Source organism: Hemitrygon akajei, chromosome 11, assembly GCF_048418815.1.
Source record: "Hemitrygon akajei chromosome 11, sHemAka1.3, whole genome shotgun sequence".
Classification (NCBI taxonomy): Eukaryota; Metazoa; Chordata; class Chondrichthyes; order Myliobatiformes; family Dasyatidae; genus Hemitrygon; species Hemitrygon akajei.
In genome coordinates, this window is record NC_133134.1 from 173,522,623 (window position 1) to 173,546,239 (window position 23,617).

At 44.0% G+C, this 23,617-nt stretch overlaps 1 protein-coding gene across 3 annotated transcripts in view; it reads right to left on the bottom strand.

Annotated features, from left to right (window-relative positions):
• Positions 1-23,617, bottom strand: part of mmp24 (matrix metallopeptidase 24) — a 132,414-nt gene that overhangs the window by 73,208 nt on the left and 35,589 nt on the right. For 2 of the 3 annotated variants that reach the window (XR_012100918.1, XM_073062291.1), the window contains exon 3: positions 2,878-2,994. The exons of the other annotated variant lie outside the window; for it this stretch is intronic. Coding sequence is in view for 1 of the 2 variants with exons in the window: in XM_073062291.1 (XP_072918392.1) it covers positions 2,878-2,994 (117 nt within the window). In the remaining variant the exon portion in view is untranslated. The remainder of the gene's footprint in view (positions 1-2,877; positions 2,995-23,617) is intronic. 3 annotated transcript variants of the gene reach the window in all.

Consider the following 23,617-nt stretch of genomic DNA (forward strand, 5'->3'; position numbering starts at 1 on the left):
AAGTTCACTCAACATATCCTCATAAGGCATGCTCCCCAATCCAGGCAACATCCTTGTAAACAACACACACAAAATGCTGGTGGAACACAGCAGGCCAAGCAGCATCTATAAGGAGAAGCACTGTCAACGTTTCGGGCCGAGATCCTTCAAATTCCCTACAACCCTTCCTTGTAAGTCTCCTCTGCACCTTTTCTAGTTTCCACATCCTTCCTGGAGTGAGGTGACCAGAAGTAAGCACAGTACTCTAAGTGAGGTCTGACCAGGGTCCTATATAGCTGTAACATTACCTCTTGGCTAATGAACTCAATCCCATGGTTGATGAAGGCATCGTATGCCTTCTTAACTACAGAGTCAACCTGCGCAGCAGCTTTGAGTGTCCTATGGACTTGGACCCCAAGATCCCTCTGATCCTCCACACTGCCAAGAGTCTTACCATTAATACTATAATCTGCCATCATATTTAACCTACCAAAATGAACCAGCTCACACTTATTTGGGCTGAACTCTATCCTGCACCTTGTGAACTATTCCCAGAAACTTCAGCCATCCCTGCTCTACCATCATCCCTGCCTGTGTCCTCCTCCAATTCACCTCTCTCATGCCTCTGTAATTTCCTTTATTCCATTGCGATACTGATACATGTGAGTTATACTTCTCCCTGTCAAGTTGCAGTACGAGTTCAATCATATTATAATCATTGGCTCCTAAGGGTTCCTTTACCTTAAGCTCCCTAATAAGATCTAGGTTATTACACAACATCCAATCTAAGATAGCCTTTCCTCGAGTAGGTTCACGCACAAGTTGCTCTGAAAAGCCATCTCATAGCATTCAACAAATTCCCTCTCTAGCGATCCAATATTAAAATGATTTTCCCAATGCCCTTGCATATTGAAGTCCCCCATTACAATTGTGTTATTAACCTTATTACATGCCTTTTCCAGCTTCCTTTGCAATCTCAAACCCACATCTTGACTACTATTTGGAGGTCTATATATGATTCCTATAATTGTTTTTTCACCCTTGCAATTTCTTAATACCACCCACAAAGATCTGACATTCGACAATATGTCACCTCTTTCTAAAAGCGTAATTCCAACTCTTATCAACAGAGTCACACCACCGCCTATGCCTTCCTCCCTGTCCTTTCAATAAAAAATGATATCCTTTAATGTTAAGCTCCCAACTATGGCCTTCTTTCAGCCACGACTCAGTGATGCGCACAATGTCATAACAACCAATCTCTAACTGCACCACGAGTTCGTCCACCTTATTCCGAATGCTATGCACATTTAAATGCAACACGTTCAGTTCAGCATTCTTCGCCATTTTGAATTTTCCCTCTGTGGTACAATTTAACTCTTTACTCTGTCTGCATTTGTACCCAGACATTGGCTTGTCCTTCCTTACATTCATGTTACATCCTGTTGGCTCATCCTGCTGTAAACCTGCTGGCTCATCCTCAGCTCTATTATACTGGTTCACAGTCCCCTGCCATATTAGTTTAAACCACTTCCAAAAGCTCTAGCAAACCTGCCTGCACGAATATTGGTTCCCCTTGGATTCAAGTGCAACCCGTCCTTTTTGTACAGGTCACACATGCCTCAGAAGAGGTCCCAATTATCCAGAAATCTGGATCCCTGCCCCCGCTCCAATTCTTCAGCCACACATTTATCTGCCACCTCATTCTATTCCTGTCCTCACTGTCATGTGGAACAGGCAGTAATCCCAAGATTACTGCCACTGAAGTCCTGCTTCTCAGCTTCCTTCCTATCTCCCTGTATTCTTTAGTCAGGACCTCCTCCCTTTTTCTTCCTATGTTGTTGGTACCACCACTTCTGGCTGCTCACCCTCCCTTTACAGGACATTGTAGACACATCCAGAAACATCTCGGACCATGGCATCTGGGAGGCAAACTACCATCCATGTTTCCTTTTCACTTCCACAGAATCGACTATCTGTTGCCCTATAACTGCTGGCATCCTCTTCCTTACCCTTCTGAGCCTCAAGGCCAGAGGCACGGCCACTGTTGCTTCCCCCAGGTAGGTCCCCCGTCCCTTCAACAGCAAATTTTCAAAATGGAGAACTTATTGTTGAAGGGGGAATTGCACAAATTCCCAATCCTGTGTGCTTAATGAGTGAACAGTAGTTCTGAACAGTCTGTCTTGTTTTTTGGGAAAAGACCAGAAGAATTCCAGCCTTACTGGATTGAGGCCAGCACCTTCACCGTGTTGCATCAAACCACTGGTCCTGAACACAAGATTTTCATATTCAAAGTGCGCATTAGGGAATGCCTCAAACAATGTTAGATTGTGGAATTAAATAAATGGATTGTAAAGTGGTGTTCCTGTCAACTCATAATGGACATTATATAGCTGATGGAAGACCTCATACATTCATTTACCACAGCATATCAACGTGTATTAGTCAAACGTATTTGTTCAGTCCAGATACTTGGGCTGGCACAGCAGTGTAGTGGTTAGTGTAATGCTTTACAGCATCAGCGACCCACGTTCAATTCTGCAAATGTCTGTAAGGAGTTTGTGTGTTCTGTCTGTGACTGGGCAGGTTTCCTTCAGGGGCTCCAGTTTCCTCCCATGTTCCAAAGATGTACAGGTTAGTAGGTTAACTGGTCATGTGGGTGTAATTGGTTGGCATGGGCTCATTGTGCTGGAAGGGCCTCTTACTGTGCTGTATCTCTAAATATAGAAAATCCAACACAATAACTTTATTTCACTGCCGCAGCAGATATCAAAAACAGAAACGGAGTTACTGAAAGAGACAGAGACCAGTGACCCCCACTGCAGCGGAAGCCCAGTATTGAGGGGGACCTGTGTGAGTGAAACGCCTTTCCAACGCTCGTGGTTTGAGTGTCGGTACCTGTATGTAATGGATTTCTGTCTCCACTTCTGACCGGTTAATGCATAGCGCTTACTCCTCTGTCTCCTGGTAATGTGGGGCAGATCAAGGACACCACATCGGGGTTTCTTCATCCATCTGGCAGCAGAAAGAACAACGAAACTGAGGATGCACAGTAGCACATAACCCGCTTAGTTACTCACTGCCTGCTGGAGGAGGGTGGGAAGTGAGGCAAGAAGCATTCTAACCTCTCCACTTTCCCTCAAGTGTTCTAGCTTCAATAGATGGAAAAAATTTGCTAAAGGCAACCGGTGAGAGCTGGAAACAGTAGACAGGTGATTTACTGTCAAACAGGAGCCTGAATCAAAATTCCTTCTACTCAGAACCCCAAAATTAAGGTATGAGGGGTGGTTGATAAGTTCGTGGCCTAAGGTAGAAGGAGTCAATTTTAGAAAACCTAGCACATTTATTTTTCAACATAGTCCCCTCCTACATGTACACACTTAGTCCAGCAGTTGTGGAGCATACGGATCCATTCTTTGTAGAAGTGGTCCACAACAGAGGTGATTGATAAGTTCGTGACCTAAGGTAGAAGGAGATGAGTTATTAACTTCAAACTTTCTGCATTATCACTCAGAGCTGAACTGCACTTGCACGTAATGAGAGTGTCTTAGACCTCCAGGTGGTCCACAGCAGGGGTGATTGATAAGCTCGTGGCCTAAGGCAGAATGAGATGAGTTATACAGCTCTCGTTATATGCATGCACAGTTCAACTCTTTGAGTGAAAATGCAGGGTTTGAAGTTAATAACTCATCTCCTGGCATAACACAGATGCCAACACAGATGCCTTGTGCAGGAAGGCACAGAGTCGACTGTACTTCCTTAGAAGGTTGGCATCATTCAATGTCTGTAGTGAGATGCTGAAGATGTTCTATAGGTCAGTTGTGGAGAGCGCCCTCTTCTTTGTGGTGGCGTGTTGGGGAGGCAGCATTAAGAAGAGGGACGCCTCACGTCTTAATAAGCTGGTAAGGAAGGCGGGCTCTGTCGTGGGCAAAGTACTGGAGAGTATAACATCGGTAGCTGAGCGAAGGGCGCTGAGTAGGCTACGGTCAATTATGGATAACTCTGAACATCCTCTACATAGCACCATCCAGAGACAGAGAAGCAGTTTCAGCGACAGGCTGCTATCGATGCAATGCTCCTCAGACAGGATGAAGAGGTCAATACTCCCCAATGCCATTAGGCTTTACAATTCAACCGCCAGGAGTAAGATATGTTAAAGTGCCGGGATTGATTGTATTTAATGTATTTAAGTAAACTACTTAAGAACTTTTTAAAAGCTATTATTAATGCTTTTTGAGAGAGTGATTTAGAGGCATATCATATTTTTACTGAGTTAAGTATTGTATGTAATTAGTTTTGCTACAACAAGTGTATGGGACATTGGAAAAAATGTTGAATTTCCCCATGGGGATGAATAAAGTATCTATCTGTCTATCTCCTTCTACCTTAGGCCATGAACTTATCAATCAGCCCATGCTGTGGATCACTTCTGGAGATCCAAGACGCAGACTTCTACAAAGAAGGGATCCGTATGCTCCACGACTGCTGGACTAAATGTGTAAATGCAGGAAAAATAAATATGCTAGGTTTTCTAAAATTGACTCCTTCTACCTTAGGCCATGAACTTATCAATCACCCCTCGTATTTTGGAAGGTTACTCCTGTGCAGCCACTATTTCTGGCACCACTTCTTTCAATGCTCTGGGGTGTAGATTACACACCCTGGTGATCTGTAAGCCTTCAGCAATTTTGTCCCAATACTCCTTCCTTCAGTTCCTCCTCCTTAGCTTCCCAACACATTAGAGAGGGGTATGCGGATAATCCAATGTGATGGATGAACCAAGATGTGTGCTGTTGGATCTCACTGTTTAATTCTCAGACTAAATTATTGAATTGTTATTTTCTTTGCAGTTTAACAATTAATTGTTAGCTTGTATTCTGAGTAGTTCTTAAGGAGCACATAACAGTTTAATATGCCTCTAGTAGCTATACAAAGAATAATTCTGGAATGCCGTGGAAGTTTCTATGTTCTGTATTACTTGAATAAGTGCTTTCTCATTGGTGAACATTTCTGGAGTATTCAAATAAGTACTTTCTAATTGGTTGTCTCTTAGCTACAGATTAGAATGTAATTTTTTTTTAGAGGGATAAAAATAGCTGTTCCATGCTAGTGCAATCTTTGTTCCTCTGCTCTCTCTCAACTTAGCAGCAGACCAATCGATTTGAAAAAAGAGAGAGCTTCACACAGGCCGGGGAGAAGAGTTTGAAAAACCAGCGTTTCGTGGGGTTTGGCGTATTAGCGGTGGACCAATTGATTTGAAGAGAGAGCGCTTTGTACACGTTGTGGAGAAGAGTTTAAAAAAGGGGCGTTTTGCAGGGATCAGCGCATTAACAGCGGACCAATTGATTCGCGATTCATTAGCAGGAGCAAATGAAAGTAAAGCGGAGTCAAAGCAGAGTGGCCATTGTGTGAGGGGTCCGGTGTAGGAGTGGGAACTTGAGGCTTTGGCAAGGAGGCACAGGTAAATAGCAGGTAAGACTTTTGTACTGGTTGAATAAAAAAGTCACTAAATTACACTATTTAAATAAAGTAGGGATGATGTAGGATCAGGTGATGTGCTGTAGCTGCATGATGTGGGAGCTGGTGTACCCCACTGTGATTCCTGGTGACCACATCTGCAGCAAGTGTTGGCTGCTCGAGGAACTCAGGCTCAAAGTTGATGACCTGAAATCTGAGCTTCAAACACTGCAGCAGATCAGGGAAGGGAGAGTTACCTGGATTCTCTGTTTCAGGAGGTAGTCACACCCATTAGATTAGCTGCCTCAGATTTGGTCTGTGGTCAGGGACAAGAGGGTGTGACTGTGAATGAGGCAGGAAGTGGAATCCAAGAGACAGTGCTGGAGGAGCCTCAGCCCTTGAGCTTATCCAACAGGTCTGAGATTCCTGCTCCCTGTATGGATGACAGTGGGGGTTGTAGGAAGGATGAGCAACCTAACTATGGCACTATAGTTCAGGGACCCATTCAAGAGGGAGGAGAGAAATGTAGTGGTAATTGAGGACAGTATAATCAGGGGAATGGACAGAGTTCTCTGTCACGAGCATAGAGTGTCCTGAAGGTTGTGCTGCCTCCCTGGTGCCCGGGTTCAGGACATCTTATCTGACCTAAAGAAGAACTTGCAGTGGGAAGGGAAAGATTCAGTTGGCGTGGTTCATGTGGGTACCAATGACATAGGTAGAATGAGGGAAAAGGTTCTGTTGTGGGAATTTGAGCAGCTAGGGACTAAATTAAAAAGCAGAACGAAAATGGTGGTAATCTCTTGATTACTGCCTAAGCCACGTGTAACCTGGCATAGGGTCAAGAAGATTAGAAATTTAAATGCGTGACCCAAGGATTGGTGTGGGAGAAGTGGGTTTGAATTCATGGGAAATTGGCACCAGTTTTGGGGAAGGAGGGAGCTGTACCTATGGGACTGACTCCACCTGAACCATGATGGGACCTGGATCCTAGCGAATTGTTGGAGCTTTTGGAAAGCATCAAGTTGGATCAGTCGCCAAAACCGTATGAGATAAACCCCAGGCTACTGTGGGAGGCGAGGGAGCAGATTGCTGAGCCTCTGGCGATGATCTTTGCATCATCAATGGGGATGGGAGAGGTTCCGGAGGATTGGAGGGTTCAAGATGTTGTTCCTTTATTCAAGAAAGGGAGTAGAGATAGCCCAGGAAATTATAGACAGGTGAGTCTTACCTCAGTGGTTGGTAAGTTGATGAAGAAGATCTTGAGAGGCAGGATTTATGAACATTTGGAGTGGCATAATATGATTAGGAATAGTCAGCATGTCTTTGTCAAGGGCAGGTCGTGCCTTACGAGCCTGATTAAATTTTCTGAGGATGTGACTAAACACATTGATGAAGGAAGAGCAGTAGATGTAGTGTATGTGGATTTCAGCAAGGCATTTGATAAGGTACCCCATACAAGACTTACTGAGAAAGTAAGGAGGTATGGGATCCAAGGGGACATTGCTTTGTGGATCCAGAACTGGCTTGCCCACAGAAGGCAAAGAGTGGTTGTAGACAGGTCTACATGGAGGTCTGCATGGAGGTCGGTCACCAGTGGAGTGCCTCAGGGATCTGTTCTGAAACCCTTACTCTTCGTGATTTTTCTAAAATTGACTCCTTCTACCTTAGGCCACAAACTTATCAATCACTCCTCATACCTTACTTTTGGGGTTCTGAGTAGGAGGAAATTGATTCAAGCTCCTGTTTGATGGTAAATCACCTGTCTACTGTTTCCAGCTCTCACCAGCTGCATTTAGCAATCCTTTTCCATCTCCTGGATGAGGAAGTGGAGGGATGGGTAAGTTTTCTGATGACACAAAGGTTGGAGGTGTTGTGGATAGAGAGGAGGGCTGTCAGAGGTTACAGCGGGACATCGATAGGATGCAAAACTGGGCTGAGAAGTGGCAGGTGGAGTTTAACACAGCTAAGTGTGAGGTGGTTCATTTTGGTAGGTCAAATATGATGGCAGAATATAGTATTAATGGTAAGACTCTTGAAAGTGTGGAGGATCAGAGGGATCTTGGAGTCCGAGTCCATAGGACACTCAAAGCAGCTGCGCAGGTTGACTCTGTGGTTAAGAAGGCGTAGGGTGTATTAGCCTTCATCAATCATGGAATTGAATTTAGGAGCTGAGAGGTAATGTTGCAGCTATATAGGACCCTGGTCAGACCCCACTTGGAGTACTGTGCTCAGTTTTGGTCGCCTCACTACAGGAAGGATGTGGAAGCCATAAGAAGGGTGCAGAGGAGATTTACAAGGATGTTGACTGGATTGGGGAGCATGCCTTATGAGAATAGGTTGAGGAAACTCAGCCTTTTCTCCTTGGAGTGACGGAGAATGAGAGGTGACCTGATAGAGGTGTATAAGATGATGAGAGGCATTGATCATGTGGATAGTCAGAGGCTTTTTCCCAGGGCTGAAATGATTGCCACAAGTGGACACAGGTTTAAGGTGCTGGGGAGCAGGTACAGAGGAGATGTCAGGGGTGAGTTTTTTACTCAGAGAGCGATGAGTGCGTGGAATGGGTTGCCGGCAACGGTGGTGGAGGCGGTTACGATAGGGTCTTTTAGGAGACTTTTGCACAGGTGCATGGAGCTTAGAAAAACAGAGGGCTAAGGGTAAGCCCAGTAATTTCTAAGGTAGGGACATGTTCAGCACAACTTTGTGGGCCGAAGGGCCTGTATTGTGCTGTAGGTTTTCTATGTTCTATAACTACGGCTGTAGATAAGGCTTTACACTAAATAGTGGGGGTGGGGGGGGTGGGTTCAACAGATTGGAGAAGTATGGATGAAGTAAAAAAGAAGTGTGGATAAAGATAAAGAAAAGGCATAAGATAAAAAAAGAGTGGAGTGAAGAAATCTCAAGTGTAAAAGAGTAAAAGATTACAGAATATTAAAAGCACAATGAGTGTAAGGGCACTTGATCTGAATGCCCTTAGTATTCAAAACAAGGTCAGTGAACTTGTGGCAAAAGTCAGTACAAAGAAGGATGATTTAGTGGCCCTTACAGAGACATGGTTGTAGGGTAGACAGGATTGGGAATTAAATATCCAAGGATATCAGGTAATACGGAAGGATAGGCAGGAAGCTAAGGGAGGTGGGGTAACGCTTTTAATTAAAAATGAGATCAAGGCGATAGTGAGAGATGATATAAGATCTAAAGAGTAGAATATTGAATCTATGTGGGTATAGATTAGAAATAAAAAATCACTGGTGGGAGTTGTCTAACGGCCACCAAATAATAACATTACAATGGCACAGGCAATGAACAGAATTATCTGAGGCATGTAAGAATGGAATAGCAGTTATCATGGGGGACTTTAACTTGCACACAGATTGGGTAAATCAAGTTGGCCACAGATTTCATAGAGGACTTCTTGAGGAGGACTTCATAGAATGCATCCGTGATGGCTTTCTTGAACAGCATGTTTCTGAACCTACAAGGGAATGTGCTATCTTAGATCTGGTCCTGTGCAATGAGACAGGTAAAGTTAGTGATCTTGTAGTTGGGGATCCTCTTGGAAAGAATGATCACAGTACGATTAAATTTCTAATACAAATAGAGGATACAATAGTTTGATTGAAAACCAGTGTATTATACCTAAACAATGGAGACTACAATGGGATGAGGGAGGATTTGGCAAGTGTAGACTGGGAACACAGGCTATATGGTGGGACAGTTGAGGAACAGTGGAAGACTTTCAAAGAGATTTTTCTCAGTGCTCAACAAAAGTATATTCCAGTTAAAAGCAAGGACAATAAGGGTGGGAAGAACCAGCCTTGCATAACAAAGGAAATAAACAAAAGGCATCAGACTAATAGCTCGTGCGTACAAAGTCGGCAAGAGTAGTGGGAAACCAGAAGATTGCGAAAACTTTCAAAAGCAACAAAGTACCACTTAGCGAGCAATAAAGAAAGGGAAGCTAGATTATGAAAATAAGCTAGCACAAAATATAAACATGGATAGTAGAAGTTTTTATAATTATATAAAATGGGAACAGGTGGCTAAAGTGAACATAGGTCCCTTGGAGGATGAGAAGGGGGAATTAATATGGGTATGAGGAAATGGCCAAGGCTTTGAATGACCATTTTGTGTCGGTCTTCACAGTGCAGGACACATCTAACATGCCAAAGAGAGATGTTATGGATGTAAGGACCTCAATTCCATAGTTATCACTAATGAGGTAGTGCTGAGCAAACTTGTGGGCCTGAAGATAGCTAAGTCCCCTGGTCCTGATGGAATGCATCCCAGGGTACTGAAAGAGATGGCAGAAGTTATAGTAGAAGCTTTGGTGATAATTTACCAAAATTCTCTGGACTCTGGGCAGGTCCCAGTGGATTGGCAAATGTCACACCACTGTTCAAAAAAGGATGTAGGCAAAAGGCAGGTAACTATAGGCCAATTAGTTTAACATCTGTAGTTGGAAAAATGCTTGAAGCTATCATTAAAGAAGAAATAGCGAGGCATCTGGCAAGAAATGGATCCATCAGGCAGACGCAGCATGGATTCAGCAAAGGCAGGCCCTGTTTAGTCAGCTTACTGGAGTTCTTTGAGGGTATTACGGGCTCAATGAATAGAGGGAATAAAGATGGACGTTATTTACTTGGATTTCCAGAAGGCGTTTGATAAGGTGCCACATAAAAGACTTATCCATAAGGATGCATAGAGTAGGGGGTGATGTATTAGCGTGGATAGAGGATTGGTTAACTAATAGCAAGCAGAGAGTTGGGATACATGGATGTTACTCTGGTTGTCAATCAGTGGTGAGCGGTGTGCCGCAGGGTTCAGTACTGGGCCTGCAACTGTTCACGATATACATGAATGATCTAGAAGAGGGAGCCAAGTGTAGTGTATCTAAGTTTGCTGATGACTCTAAATTGAGTGGAAAAGTAAATGGTGCAGAAGATACGGAGAGTCTGCAGAGAGATATAGATAGGTTAAGTGAATGGGCAAGGGACTGGCAGATGGAGTACGTTGTTGGTCAATGCAATGTCATCCACATTGGAAGGAAAAATGAAAGAGCAGATTATTATTTAAATGGTTAAAAAAAATTGCAATATGCTGCTGTGCAGAGGGACTTGGGAGTGCTTGTGCATGAATTACAAAAGGTTGGTTTGCAGGTGCAGCAGGCTATCAAGAAAGCAAATGGAATGTTGGCCTTCATTGCTAGGATTGAATTTAAGAGCAGGGAGGTTATGCTGCAACTGTACAGGGTACTGGTGAGGCTGCATCTGGAGTACTGTGTATAATTCTGGTCTCCTTAGATGAGGAAGGATATACTGGCTTTGGAGGCGGTGCAGAGGAGGTTCACCAGGTTGATTCCAGAGATGAGGGAGTTAGGCTATGAGGAGTCGCCTGGGACTGTACTCACTGGAATTCAGAAGAATAGAAACATAGAACATTACAGCACAGAAACAGGCCTTTTGGCCCTTCTTGGCTGTGCCGAACCATTTTTCTGCCTAATCCCACTGACCTGCACCTGGACCATATCCCTCCATACACCTCTCATCCGTGTACCCATCTAAGTTTTTCTTAAATGTTAAAAGTAAGCCTGCATTTACCACTTCAACTGGCAGCTCATTCCACACTCCCACCACTCTCTGTGTGAAGAAGCCCCCCAATGTTCCCTTTAAACTTTTCCCCCTTCACCCTTAACCCATGTCCTCTGGTTTTTTTTCTCCCCTAGCTTCAGTGGAAAAAGCCTGCTTGCTCACTCGATCTATACCCATCATAATTTTATATACCTCTATCAAATCTTCCCTCATTCTTCTACGCTCCAGGGAATAAAGTCCTAACCTATTCAACCTTTCTCTGTAACTCAGTTTCTCAAGTCCAGGTAACATCCTTGTAAACCTTCTCTGCAATCTTTCAACCTTATTAATATCCTTCCTGTAATTCAGTGACCAAAACTGCTCACAATATTCCAAATTCGGCCTCACCAATGTCTTATACAACCTCACCATAACATTTCAACTCTTATACTCAATACTTTGATTTATAAAGGCCAATGTACCAAAAGCTCGCTTTACGATCCTATCTACCTGTGACACCACTTTTAGGGAATGATGTATCTGTATTCCCAGATCCCTCTGTTCTGCTGCACACCTCAGTGTCCTACCTTGTATGTTCTACCTTGGTTTGTCCTTCCAAAGTGCAATAACTCACACTTGTCTGCATTAAACTCCATCTGCTATTTGTCAGCCCATTTTTCCAGCCGGTCCAAATCCCTCTGCAAGGTTTGAAAACCTTCCTCACTGTCCACTACACCTCCAATCTTTGTATCATCAGCAAATTTGCTGATCCAATTTACTACATTATCAGTCAGATCATTGATATAGATGACAAATAACAATGGACCCAGCAATGATCCCTGTGGCACACCACTAGTCACAGGCCTCCACTCAGAGAAGCAATCCTCCACTACCACTCTCTGGCTTCTCCCATTGAGCCAATGTCTGATCCAATTTACTACCTCACCATGTATACCTAGTGACTGAATCTTCCTAACTAACCTCCCATGCGGGACCTTGTCAAAGGCCTTACTGAAGTCCATGTAGACAAATCCACTGCCCTCCCTTCATCCACTTTCCTGGTAACCTCCTCGAAAAACTCTAATAGATTGGCTAAACATGACCTACCAAGCCAGGTTGACTCTCCCTAATATGTCCCTGTCTATCCAAATACTTGTAGATCCTATCTCTTAGTACTCCTTCCAATAATTTACCTACTACTGACGTCAACTTACCGGGCTATAATTTCCCGGATTACTTTTAGAGCCTTTTTTAAACAACGGAACAACATGAGCTGTCCTCCAATTCTCCGGCACCTCACCCGTAGATACCGACATTTTAAATGTATCTGCCAGGGCTCCTGCAATTTCAACACTAGTCTCCTTCAAGATCTGAGGGAATACTCTGTCAGGTCCTGGGGGATTATCTACTCTGATTTGCCTCAGGATAGCAAGCAACTCCTCCTCTTCAATCTGTATAGGTTCCATGACCTCACTACCTGTTTGCCTTATTTCCACAGACTCCATACCAGTTCCCTTAGTAAATACAGACACAAAAAAACCATTTAAGATCTCCCCCATTTATTTTGGTTCCATACATAGCCGACCACTCTGATCTTCAAGAGGACCAATTTTATCCCTTACTATCCTTTTGCTCTTACTATACCTGTAGAAGCTCTTAGGATTATCCTTTACCTTGACTGCCAAAGCAACCTCATGTCTTCTTTTAGCCCTCCTGATTTCTTTCTTAAGTATTGTTTTGCACTTTTTATACTCCTCAAGTACCTTATTTGCTCCTTGTTGCCTATACATGCCATACATCTCTCTCTTCTTCTTTATCAGAGTTCCAATGTCCCTAGAGAACCAAGGTTCCTTATTCTTATTCACTTTGCCTTTAATCCTGACAGGAACATACAAACTCTGCACTCTCAAAATTTCTCCTTTGAAGTCCTCCCACTTACCAATCAGATCCTTGCCAGAGAACAACCTGTCCCAATCCACGCTTTTTAGATCTTTTCTCATTTCTTCAAATTTGGCCTTTTTCCAGTTTAGAACTTCAACCCGAGGACCAGATCTATCTTTATCCATGATCAATTTGAAGCTAATGGTGTTATGATCACTGGAACCAAAGTGTTCCCCTACACACACTTCCGTCAACTGTTTTAACTTGTTTCCTAATAGGAGATCAAATATTGCATCTTCTCTAATCAGTACCTCTATATATTGATTTAGAAAACTTTCCTGAACACATTTTACAAACTCTAACCTGTCTAGACCTTTAACAATATGGTATCCCCAATCAATATGTAGAAAATTAAAATCCCCTACTATTATAACTTTATGTTTCCTGCAGTTGTCTGCTATCTTTCTGCAGACTTGCTCCTCCAATTCTCGCTGACTATTGGGTGATCTATAACACAACCCCATTAATATGGTCATACCTTTCCTGTTTCTCAGCTCCACCCATATGGCCTCGGTAGACAAGCCCTCTAATCTGTCCTGCTGAAGCACTGCTGTAACATTTTCCCTGACTAGCAAAGCCACCCCCCCCCCCCCCCCACCCTTCATCCCTCTGCCTCTATCACATCTGAAACATCTGAACCCTGGAACTTTGAGCTGCCAGTCCTGCCCCTCCTGTAGCCAAGTTTCACTAATGGCTACAGTGTCATAATTCCACGTGTCAATCCACACCCTCAGCTTGTCAGCCTTCCCTACAATACTCCTCACATTGAAATAGACACACCTCAGAAGATTATTACCACCACACACAACGCTTCTATTTGTGACTTTGCATGAATCTTTAACATAATTTATTTTCACCCCTGCTCCACTTTCTACTCTGGCACTCTGGTTCCCATCCCCCTGCAAATCTAGTTTAAACCCTCCCCAACAGCACTAACAAACCTCCCTGCAAGGATATTGGTCCCCCAATAGTTCAGGTGTAACCCGTCTCTCTTGTACAGGTCCCACCTGCCCCAGAAGAGGTCCCAAGGATCCTGACATCGGAAACCCTGCCCCTACACCAGTTCCTCAGCCATGTGTTCATCCTCCAAAGCATCCTACTCTTACCCTCACTGGCACGTGGCACAGGTAGCAGTCCTGAGATTATCACTTTCCAGGTTCTGCTTTTTAACTTCTTACCAAGCTCTCTATACTCACTCTTCAGGACCTCCTCACTCTTTCTTCCCATGTCATTGGTACAGATGTGTACCATGACATCTGGCTGCTCACACTCCCATTTCAGAATGCTATGCACGCGATCAGAGATATCCCTGACCCTGGAACCTGGGAGGCAACAAACCATCTGGGAGTCTCTGTCACGACCACAGAACCTCCTGTCTGTATCTCTAACTATCGAGTCCCCTATCATTACCGCTCTCCTGTTCTTCCCCCTCCCTTCTGCACTGCAGAACCAGACTCAGTGCCAGAGATCCGGCTGCCGCAGCTTGTCCAGGTAAGTCATTCCCCCCCCCCCCCAGCAGTATCCAATTTGGTGTACTTGTTGTTGAGGGGAATGGCCACAGGGGAGCCCTGCTCTGCCTGCCCTTTTCCCTTCCCTCAGCTGACAGTAACCCAATTACCTGTGCGCTGCTCCTTTGGTGTAACTACCTCGCTGAAACTACTATCTATAAACTTCTCATTCTCCCAAATGATCCGGAGGTCATCCAGCTCCTGCTCCAGTTCCCTAATGCGGTTTGTTAGGAGCTGCAGCTGGATGCACTTCTTGTAGGTGTTGTTGTCAGGGACACCGGAGATCTCCCTGACCTCCCACATCCTGCAAGAGGAACATTCCAACATCCTGCCTGGCATTCTCTCTACTCTAAACAAACAAAACAAAACTTACGGGAACCTACCCTTGCCTCTGCCTGTTCACACCGAAGCCTGTTGAGCCAAAGCCGTCCCACTCTGCTCCCTCTCAATCTGCTGCCTGCTGTATATGGTGGTCTTTTTTTTTTAAACCTTTGGCGCTCTATGTCACGTGCCTGCGCAGTCTAGCCTCTTTTCCCCGAGCAGGTAAAAGAAAAAGGCTTCTCTCAGAGATTCCTTACTCCTTCAGTCTCAGCCTCTTGCTCCGATTTAAAAGAGACCTTGAAAATTCCTCTCCTTTTTAAACCTTTGGCGCTCTACGTCACATGCCTGTGCAGTCTAGCCTCCTTTCCCCGAGCAGGTAAAAAAAAAAAGGCTTCTCTCCGAGATTCCTTACTCCTTCACTCTCAGCCTCTTGCTCCGATTTAAAAATGAGAGGAGATCTTATAAAAGTTATGAAAGAGATAGATTAGATAAAGGCAAGAAAGTTGTCTCTATTGGTAGCTGAGACTAGAACTAGAGGACATAGCCTCAGGATTCGGGGAGTAGATTTAGAATGGAGAGGAGGAACTGCTTTTCCCAGAGAGTGGTAATCTGTGGAATTCTCTGCCCAATGAAGCAGTGGAGGCTACCTCAGTAAATATACTTAAGACAAGGTTGGATAGATTTTTGCTTAGTAGGGGAATAAAGGGTTATGGGGAAAAGGCAGGTAGGTGGAGATGAGTCCATGGCCAGACCAGCCACGATTTTATTGAATGGAGGAGCAGGTTCAATGGGCCAGATGGCTGCCTCCTGCTCCTATTTCTATGTTCTTATGTAACTATTAGTCCCCCTAACTGTCTATTTTGACTTCCCTCTGTTCTATTAACAAAATGATTGTGAAGTGATAATTTTTGTGCCTTACTCCAGACTTCTGAAAGAAACTTGAATTAAAACACCAGAATCCAGTAGTGCTTAATTGTTCTGCAACTTATTTATTTTCAGTTATAACCCACCGTGTTTGTGAGAGACCTGCATCAGGCCTCACTAACTCCTTCCTCTTAATGGTTTCTCAGACTGGAGGTCTGTGACTAGTGGTGTCCCCAAGGGCTCAATGCTATTTGTTATCTATATCAATGACTTGGATGAGAATATACTCCGCATAGGTAGTAAGCTTGCAAATAGATGGTGTCATTGACAATGAAGACGGTTATCAAGATTTATAGGTCAGCTGGGGAAATGGGGTGAGGATTGGCAGATAGAGTTTAATTTGGCGAAGTGCCAGGTTTTTGGAAGACAAATCAGGGTAAGACTTTCATAATGAAGGGGTGAGGGACTAGGCGTACACTCCCTCAGAGTGACATTGCGGATCGAGAGGGGGTGAATGCAGCTTTTGACACACTGGTCTTCATCAGGCAGGGCACGGAGTACCCTGGGATGTCATGTTCCAACAGTTTGGTCACCCTGCTATAGGAAAGACACAATGAAGCTGGAAAGAATGCAGACATTTACAAAGATATTGCTGGGACTCAGGACTGAGTTATGAATGGAGGTTGAGGAAAGTGGGATATTTTTTCAATGGAGCAAAGGAGACTTTACAGAGGTGTATAAAATCTTGAGGGGCAGAGATAAGTGAACAGTCTTTTTCCCCAGGGGCAGAGAATCAAGAACTAGGGGGCATTGATTGAAAGTGAGAGGGGAGAGATTTAATAGCAATTTGAGGAGCAGCTTTTTCACCCAAAGGATGGTCAGTGTATGGAACGAGTTGCAGATGGACAGGAAAGGTTTAGAGCAGGGGTTCCTAACCTGGGAACCATGGACTGCTCGGTTAATGACAGGGGTCCATGCTATTGAAAGACTGGAGAAATTTGGCCCAAGTATGAGCAAATGGGACTTGCTTGGATAGGCATCTTGCTCAGCTTAGACGGGTTAGACTGAATAGAGCTGTAACCCGATGGCAGTAGCCAGTCAGTGTACAGGAGCACGAGAAGAAGCAGCAATTTCACTTCAGTCCGTGGTTGAGGATTACAAAACACGGCGCTGTGCAGCAGTTTCAGACTTGGACTGCACCAATCAGTGAACAGGATTCTTTAGAAAGGGCAAATAAGAGTAAGGCAGGGACAAGCAGAGCAAGAGCACAAGAAAGAGTAGACCAGTGTTGGAATGGCTTCGCCTTATTGGGCTTGGGCCAGTCAAGTTTCTGCTAAGTTCCTTCTTCTTTTCTTTATTCTTGTCTGGTAGGGCAATGGGAATAGCCCCATGGCATCGTTTGCAATGAGAATGGCCCCAAGGCACAGTTTGCAATGGGAATGGCCCCAGGACACAGTTTATGTAGTGAGAATGGCTCCAGGGATAACAGTTAGTGAAGTGAGAATGGCCCCAGGTGAACACCAAATTTCTTGGTGTTCACCTGGCAGAGAATCTCACCTGGTCCCTCAACACCAGCTCCATAGCAAAGAAAGCCCAGCAGCATCTTACTTTCTGTGAAGGTTGGGGAAAGTCCATCTCCCACTCCCCATCCTCACCACATTCTACAGAAGATATATCAAGAGCATCCTAGCAGCTGCATCAGTGCCTGGTTCGGGAATTGCACCATCTCAGAGCGCAAGACTCTGCAGCGGATAGTGAGGTCAGCTGAGAAGATCATCAGGATCTCTCTTCCCACTATTACAGACATTTACACCACACGCTGCACCCGCAAAGCTAACAGTATTGTGAAGGACCCCACACATCCCTCATACAAACTCTTCTCCCTCCTACCATCTGGCAAAAGGTACCAAAGCATTCGGGCTCTCACGACCAGACTGTTCACCAGTTTCTTCCCCCAAGCCATCAGACTCCTCGATACTCAGAGTCTAAACTGACATCTATATCATTTATTATCATATTGTAATTTGTCCTCTACTGTGCCTATTTTTTTGTTTATTAATTATTGTACTGCCCTGCACTGTTTTGTGCACTTTATGTAGTCCTGTGCAGGTCTGTAGTCTAGTGCAGTTCTAATGTTGTTTTACGTAACCTTGTGCTGTCTCACATAGTCTAGTGTAGTTTTGTGTTATTTCATATAGCACCAGGGTCCTGGTGGGACGTTGTTTCATTGTTACTGTGTACTGTACCAGCAGTTTAAGGTCGAAATGACAATAAACTTGACTTGACTTGACTTGAGTTCAGTTCAGTGGTTCAGTGAGAATGGCCCCAGGGGCACAGTTAGTGCAGTGAGAATGGCCCCAGGGCACAGTTAGTGTGGTGAGAATGGCCCCAGGGCACAGTCACCTCATTGAGAAAGGCCCCGGGGCACAGTCAGTTCAGTGAGAATAGCTTCAGGGACACAGTTAGTGTGGTGAGAATGGACCCCAGAGACACAGTGAAGTGAGAATGGACCCAGGGCACAGTTACCTCAGTGAGAAAGGCCCCAGGGGCACAGTCAGTTCAGTGAGAATGGCCCCAGGGCACAGTCGGTTCAGTGAGAATAGCTTCAGGGACACAGTTAGTGTGGTGGGAATGGACCCCAGAGACACAGTGAAGTGAGAATGGACCCAGGGCACAGTTACCTCAGTGAGAAAGGCCCCAGGGGCACAGTCGGTTCAGTGAGAATGGACCTAGGGCACAGTTAGTGTGGTGAGAATGGACCCAGAGCACAGTTACCTCAGTGAGAAAGGCCCCAGGGGCACAGTCAGTTCAGTGAGAATGGCCCCAGGGCACAGTCACCTCATTGAGAATGGCCCCAGGGCGCAGTCACCTCATTGAGAAAGGCCCCGGGGCACAGTCGGTTCAGTGAGAATGGCCCCAGGGGCTGTGTGTTTTGTGCACGAGGTGTGGGGATTCTGAGAGACCTGCAGATTCCTGGATTTGTACCAGGTACACCAAACTGTAGCTCCTGAGAGAACAAGTTAAGGAACTGGAGTTGGACCTTCGGCTCATACAGGAGACTGAGGTAGTGACAGGTAGGAGCTACAGGGAGGTAGTCACCCCTGGGTTGCAGGTGGCATGAAAGTGTATGACTGTCAGGAGAAGGAAGGGAAATGGGATGCCAGTGCAGATTACCCCTGTGCCATCCCTCTCAATAATATGTGTACCACTTCGGGTACTGTTGAAGGCAATGACCTACCTGGAAAGAGCTGCAGCTACTGGGTCTCTGGCACTGGGTCTGGCACTGTGCCTCAGAAGAGCAGAGAGGTGAAGAAGACTGTAGTGGTGATAGGAGATTCAATAGTCAGAGGAACAGAGACCAGATTCTGTGGATGCGATAGAGGCACCAGGATGACATGCTGCCTCCCAGGTGCCAGGGTCAGGGATGTCTTGGATTGGGTCCACTGTATTCTAAAGGGAGAGGATGAGCAGTCAGTTGTCTAGGTACATATTGGCACCTATGACACAGGTAGGATAAGTGAAGAGGTCCTGAAAAGAGAATTTAGGGGGCTGGCTACAAAGCAGGATCACCAGGTTACTAATCTCTAGATAGCTGCTTGTGGCACGCACCAGTGAGGGTAAGAATAAGGTGACTTGGCAGATAAATGTGTGGGTGAGAAACTGGTGCAGTGGGCAGGGTTTCAGATTTATGGATCATTGGGGAACAACCTGTAGAGAAGCAACAGGTTGTACCTGAACCCAAGAGGGAGCAATGTCCTTGCAGGCAGGTTTGCTAGAGCTGTTCAGAAGGATTTAAACTAATTTGTCAGGGGATAGGAAACCGAGTGATATGACTGAGGATGGGGTAGTTGCTTTACAAACAGACAGTATGTAGTAAGACTCATAGCCAGGAGGGGCTGACGATAGGGCAAAATTGTAGTCAACGGGATGAGTTGCAGCGTAAAAGGAAACAAAATCAAAAAAGTGTTCCTACAGGTCCTGATAAAAACTTACTGGACGATCTTTTAAATTAAAAACCTTTTGTTAATGGTTCTATTACCAGTATCTATAACTTGTTGATTGATTCTAGACAAGACTTTTTAGATAAAATAAAAAAAGCTTGGGAGGATGACCTAAATTGTCAGATTTCTGATGATAGATGGAATAAAATTCTTAAACGGGTTAATAAATCATCTTTCTGTGCTCGTCATTCTCTTCTACAATTTAAAGTGGTTCATAGAGCTTACATTTCTAAACAGAAGCTCTCCAGTTTTTACCCAAATGTTTCTCCACTTTGTAATAAATGCAACTCTGCTGATGCCTCTTTAATTCTTATGTTTTGGTTTTGCCCTACAATTGAAAAGTTTTGGCAGGAAGTATTTCATACCTTCTCACAACTTTTTAGGGTCCAATTTGACCCAAATCCCCTTACCGCCTTGTTTGGTATTATTGCAAATGAAGATATAACTTTAAATACTCCTAACCTACAGGTTTTAGTTTTTACCTCTCTTTTAGCAAGAAGAGCAATCTTGCTTAAATGGATGGAGTCTACCCCTCCTACACATCTTCAATGGCTACGTGATATTATGTCGTATTTAAACTTAGAAAAGATCCGCTGCTCAGTCTTAAATGCGAAACAATCTTTTTATAATATTTGGGGACCTTTCCTAAATTACTTTTCCAATTTATAAAGTTTAACAGTGCACAAACTTTTATGTATATTTTTATCTTCTCTTCTTAAGTGAATATGTTTTTTTTCTAATTATCCATTGTCATCCATCAGCTTTTTTCTTTGGTAGTTGGTAGGGGGTTGACTTTATGTGTTATGCTATAACATTTTGATCAATTTTATTACAATTTATGAATATACACAAGTTATGTTGAGATGTATCTATGTGTTGCACTCTGTAAATCCTTTTTTATCTGAATAAAAATATTGTAAGAAACAAAAGTGAATACAGGACTGAAGTTGTTTCAGAATGCACACAATATACGGAATAAGGTCGATTAACTTGTAGCACTGTTACATATTGGCATGTATCATGTTGTGGATGTCACTGAATCAGGGCTGAAAGAAGATTATAGCTGGGAGCTTAATGTCCAAGGATACACACTGTATCAAAAGAACAGGCAGGAAGGCAAGGGGGTAGAGTGGCTCTGTCGGTAAAAAATGAAATCAAATCATTAGAAAGAGGTGACAAAGGGTCAAAAGATGTAGAATCATTGTGGATACAGTTAAGAAACTTCAAGGGTAAACAGACCCAGATGCAAATTATTTACAGACTCCCAAACAGTAGTAAAGATGTGGCCTACAAATTACAATGGGAGATAGAAACTGTCAAAAGGGAACCGTTACAAAAGTCACGGAGCATTTCAATATGCAGGTAGATTCAGAAAATCAAGTTGGTACAGGATCCCAAGAGAATTTGTAGAATGCCTACGAGATGGCTTTTTAGAACAGCTAGTGGCTGAGCCCATTAGAGGATCATCTACTCTGGATTGGGTGTTGAGCAATGAACCAGAATTGATTAGAGAACTTAAGATAAAGGAATCCTTAGGGAGCAGTGACCATAATATGATCAAATTCATCCTGCACCTTGAGAAGGAGAAGCTAAACTCAGATGTATCAGTATTACAGTGGAGTAAAGGGGTTGAGAGAGAAGCTAGCCAAAATTGAATGGGAGGGAACACTAGCATGGTTAACAGTGGAACAGCAAAGGCTGGAGTTTCTGGGAGCAATTCAGAAGGCACAGGATAGATACATCACTAAGAAGAGGAAGTAGTCGAAAGGCAGGATGACACAACTGTGGCTAACAAGAGAAGTCAAAGTCAACATAAAATCCAAAGAGAGGGCATATAATAGAGCAAAACTTATTGGGAGGTTAGAGGATTTGGAAGCTTTTAAAAACCAACTGAAGACAACTAAAACACGAGGAAATCTGCAGATGCTGGAAATTCAAGCAACACACACAAAATGCTGGTGGAACGCAGCAGGCCAGGCAACATCTATAGGGAGAAGTATAGTTGACGTTTTGGACCGAGACCCTTCATCATGCCTAACTGACTCTTCTTTCAGTTAGTCCTGATGAAGGGTCTCAGCCCAAAACGTCGACTGTACTATAGATGCTATACTATACTATAATACTATATAATATACTATGCTATAGATGCTGCCTGGCCTGCTGCGTTCCACCAGCATTTAGTGCAACTAAAATGTCATAAAGGAAGAAAAGGAATGGAGGGTTATGGGCTCAATGCGAGTCACTGGGACTAGGTGAGAGTAAGCGTTCAGCACGGACTAGAAGGGCCAAGATAGCCTGTTTCTGTACTGTGATTGTTATATGGTTATAAAAGATGGAATACAAAGGCAAGCTAGTCAATAATATTAAAGAGGATACCATAAGCGTCTTCAGATACATAAAGAGTAAAAGAGAGACAAGAGTGGAGATTGGACCATTGGAAAATGATGCTGGAGAGGTAGTAATTGGGGACAAGAAAATGGTGGATGAACTGAATAGATATTTTGCATCAGTCTTCTCCATGGAAGGCACTAGCAGTTTCCAGAAGTTTGAGAGTGTCAGGGGACAGAAGTGAGTGAAGTTGTCATTACTAGGGAGAAGGTTCTTGGGAAACTGAAAGGTCTGAAGCTAGATAAGTCACCTGGACCAGATGGTGTACACCCCAGGGTTCTGAAAGAGGTGGTTGAAGCGACTGTGGAGGCATTAGTTATGATTCTGGTATGATGCCAGAGGACTGGAAAATTGCAAACATCACTCTTCAAGAAGTGAGCAAGGCAGAAGAAAATAAATGATAGGCCAGTTAGTCTGACCTCAGTGGTTGGGAAGATGTTGGAGTTGACTGTTAAGGATGTGGTTTCAAGGTAATTGGAGGCACATTGATAAAATAGGCCGAAGTCAGCATGGTTTCCTTAATTATCCTAACCCAAATCTGTTGGAATTCTTTGAGGAAGTAACAAGCAGGATAGACAAAGGCGAAACAGTGGATGTCGTGACTTGTATTTTCAATAGGCCTTTGACAAGCTGCCACATATGAGGCTGATTAACAAGTTGAGAGGCCATGGTATTACAGGAAAGATACTAGCATGGATAGAGCTTTGGCTGATTGGCAGGAGGCAAAGAGTAGGAATAAAGGGAGTCTTTTCTAGTTGGCTACCAGTGACTAGTGTGTACCACAGGGGTCTGTGTTGGGATCGATTCTTGTTATGTTATATGCTTGGATGATGAAATTGATGGCTTTGTGGTTGTCTGCAGACAATATGAAGGTTGGTGGAGAGGCAGGTAGTTTTGAGGAAATAGGGAGGCTACACACTGACTTAGACAGATTAGGAGAATGGGCAAAGAAGTGGCAGATGGAATAGAGTGCCTGGAAGTGTATGGACATGCACATTGATAGAAGAAATACAAGTCTAGGCTATTTTCTAAATGGAGAGAAAATTAAAAAATCTGAGGTGCAAAGGGACTTGGGAGTCCTTGTGCAGGAATCCTTAAAGGTAAATTTGTAGGTGGTGAGGAAGGCAAATGCAATGCTAGCATTCATTTCAAGTGGACTAGAACATAAAAGCAAGGATGCAATGGTGAAACTTTATAAAGCACTGGTTCAGCCTTACTTGGAATATTGTGAGCAGTTTTGTGCCCCTTATCTAAGAAGAGATGTGCAGACATTAGAGAGAGTTCAAAGGAGGTTCACAAAAATTATTCCAGGGTTGGCAGGCTTATCATATGAGGTATGTTTAATGGCTCTGGGCCTGCACTCACTGGAATTGAGAAGAATAAGGGGTGGGGGGGGGGGGGATCTCATTGAAACACATCAAATATTGAAAGGCTTCGATAGAATGGATGTGATGAGAGAGTCTAAGACCAGAGAACACAGCCTCAGAATAGAGGGACATCCATTTTTCCTCAGAGTTGAGGAGGAATTTCTTTTGCTAGAGAGTGGTGACTCTGTGGGATTCGTTGCCACAGCGGCTGTGGAGGCCTA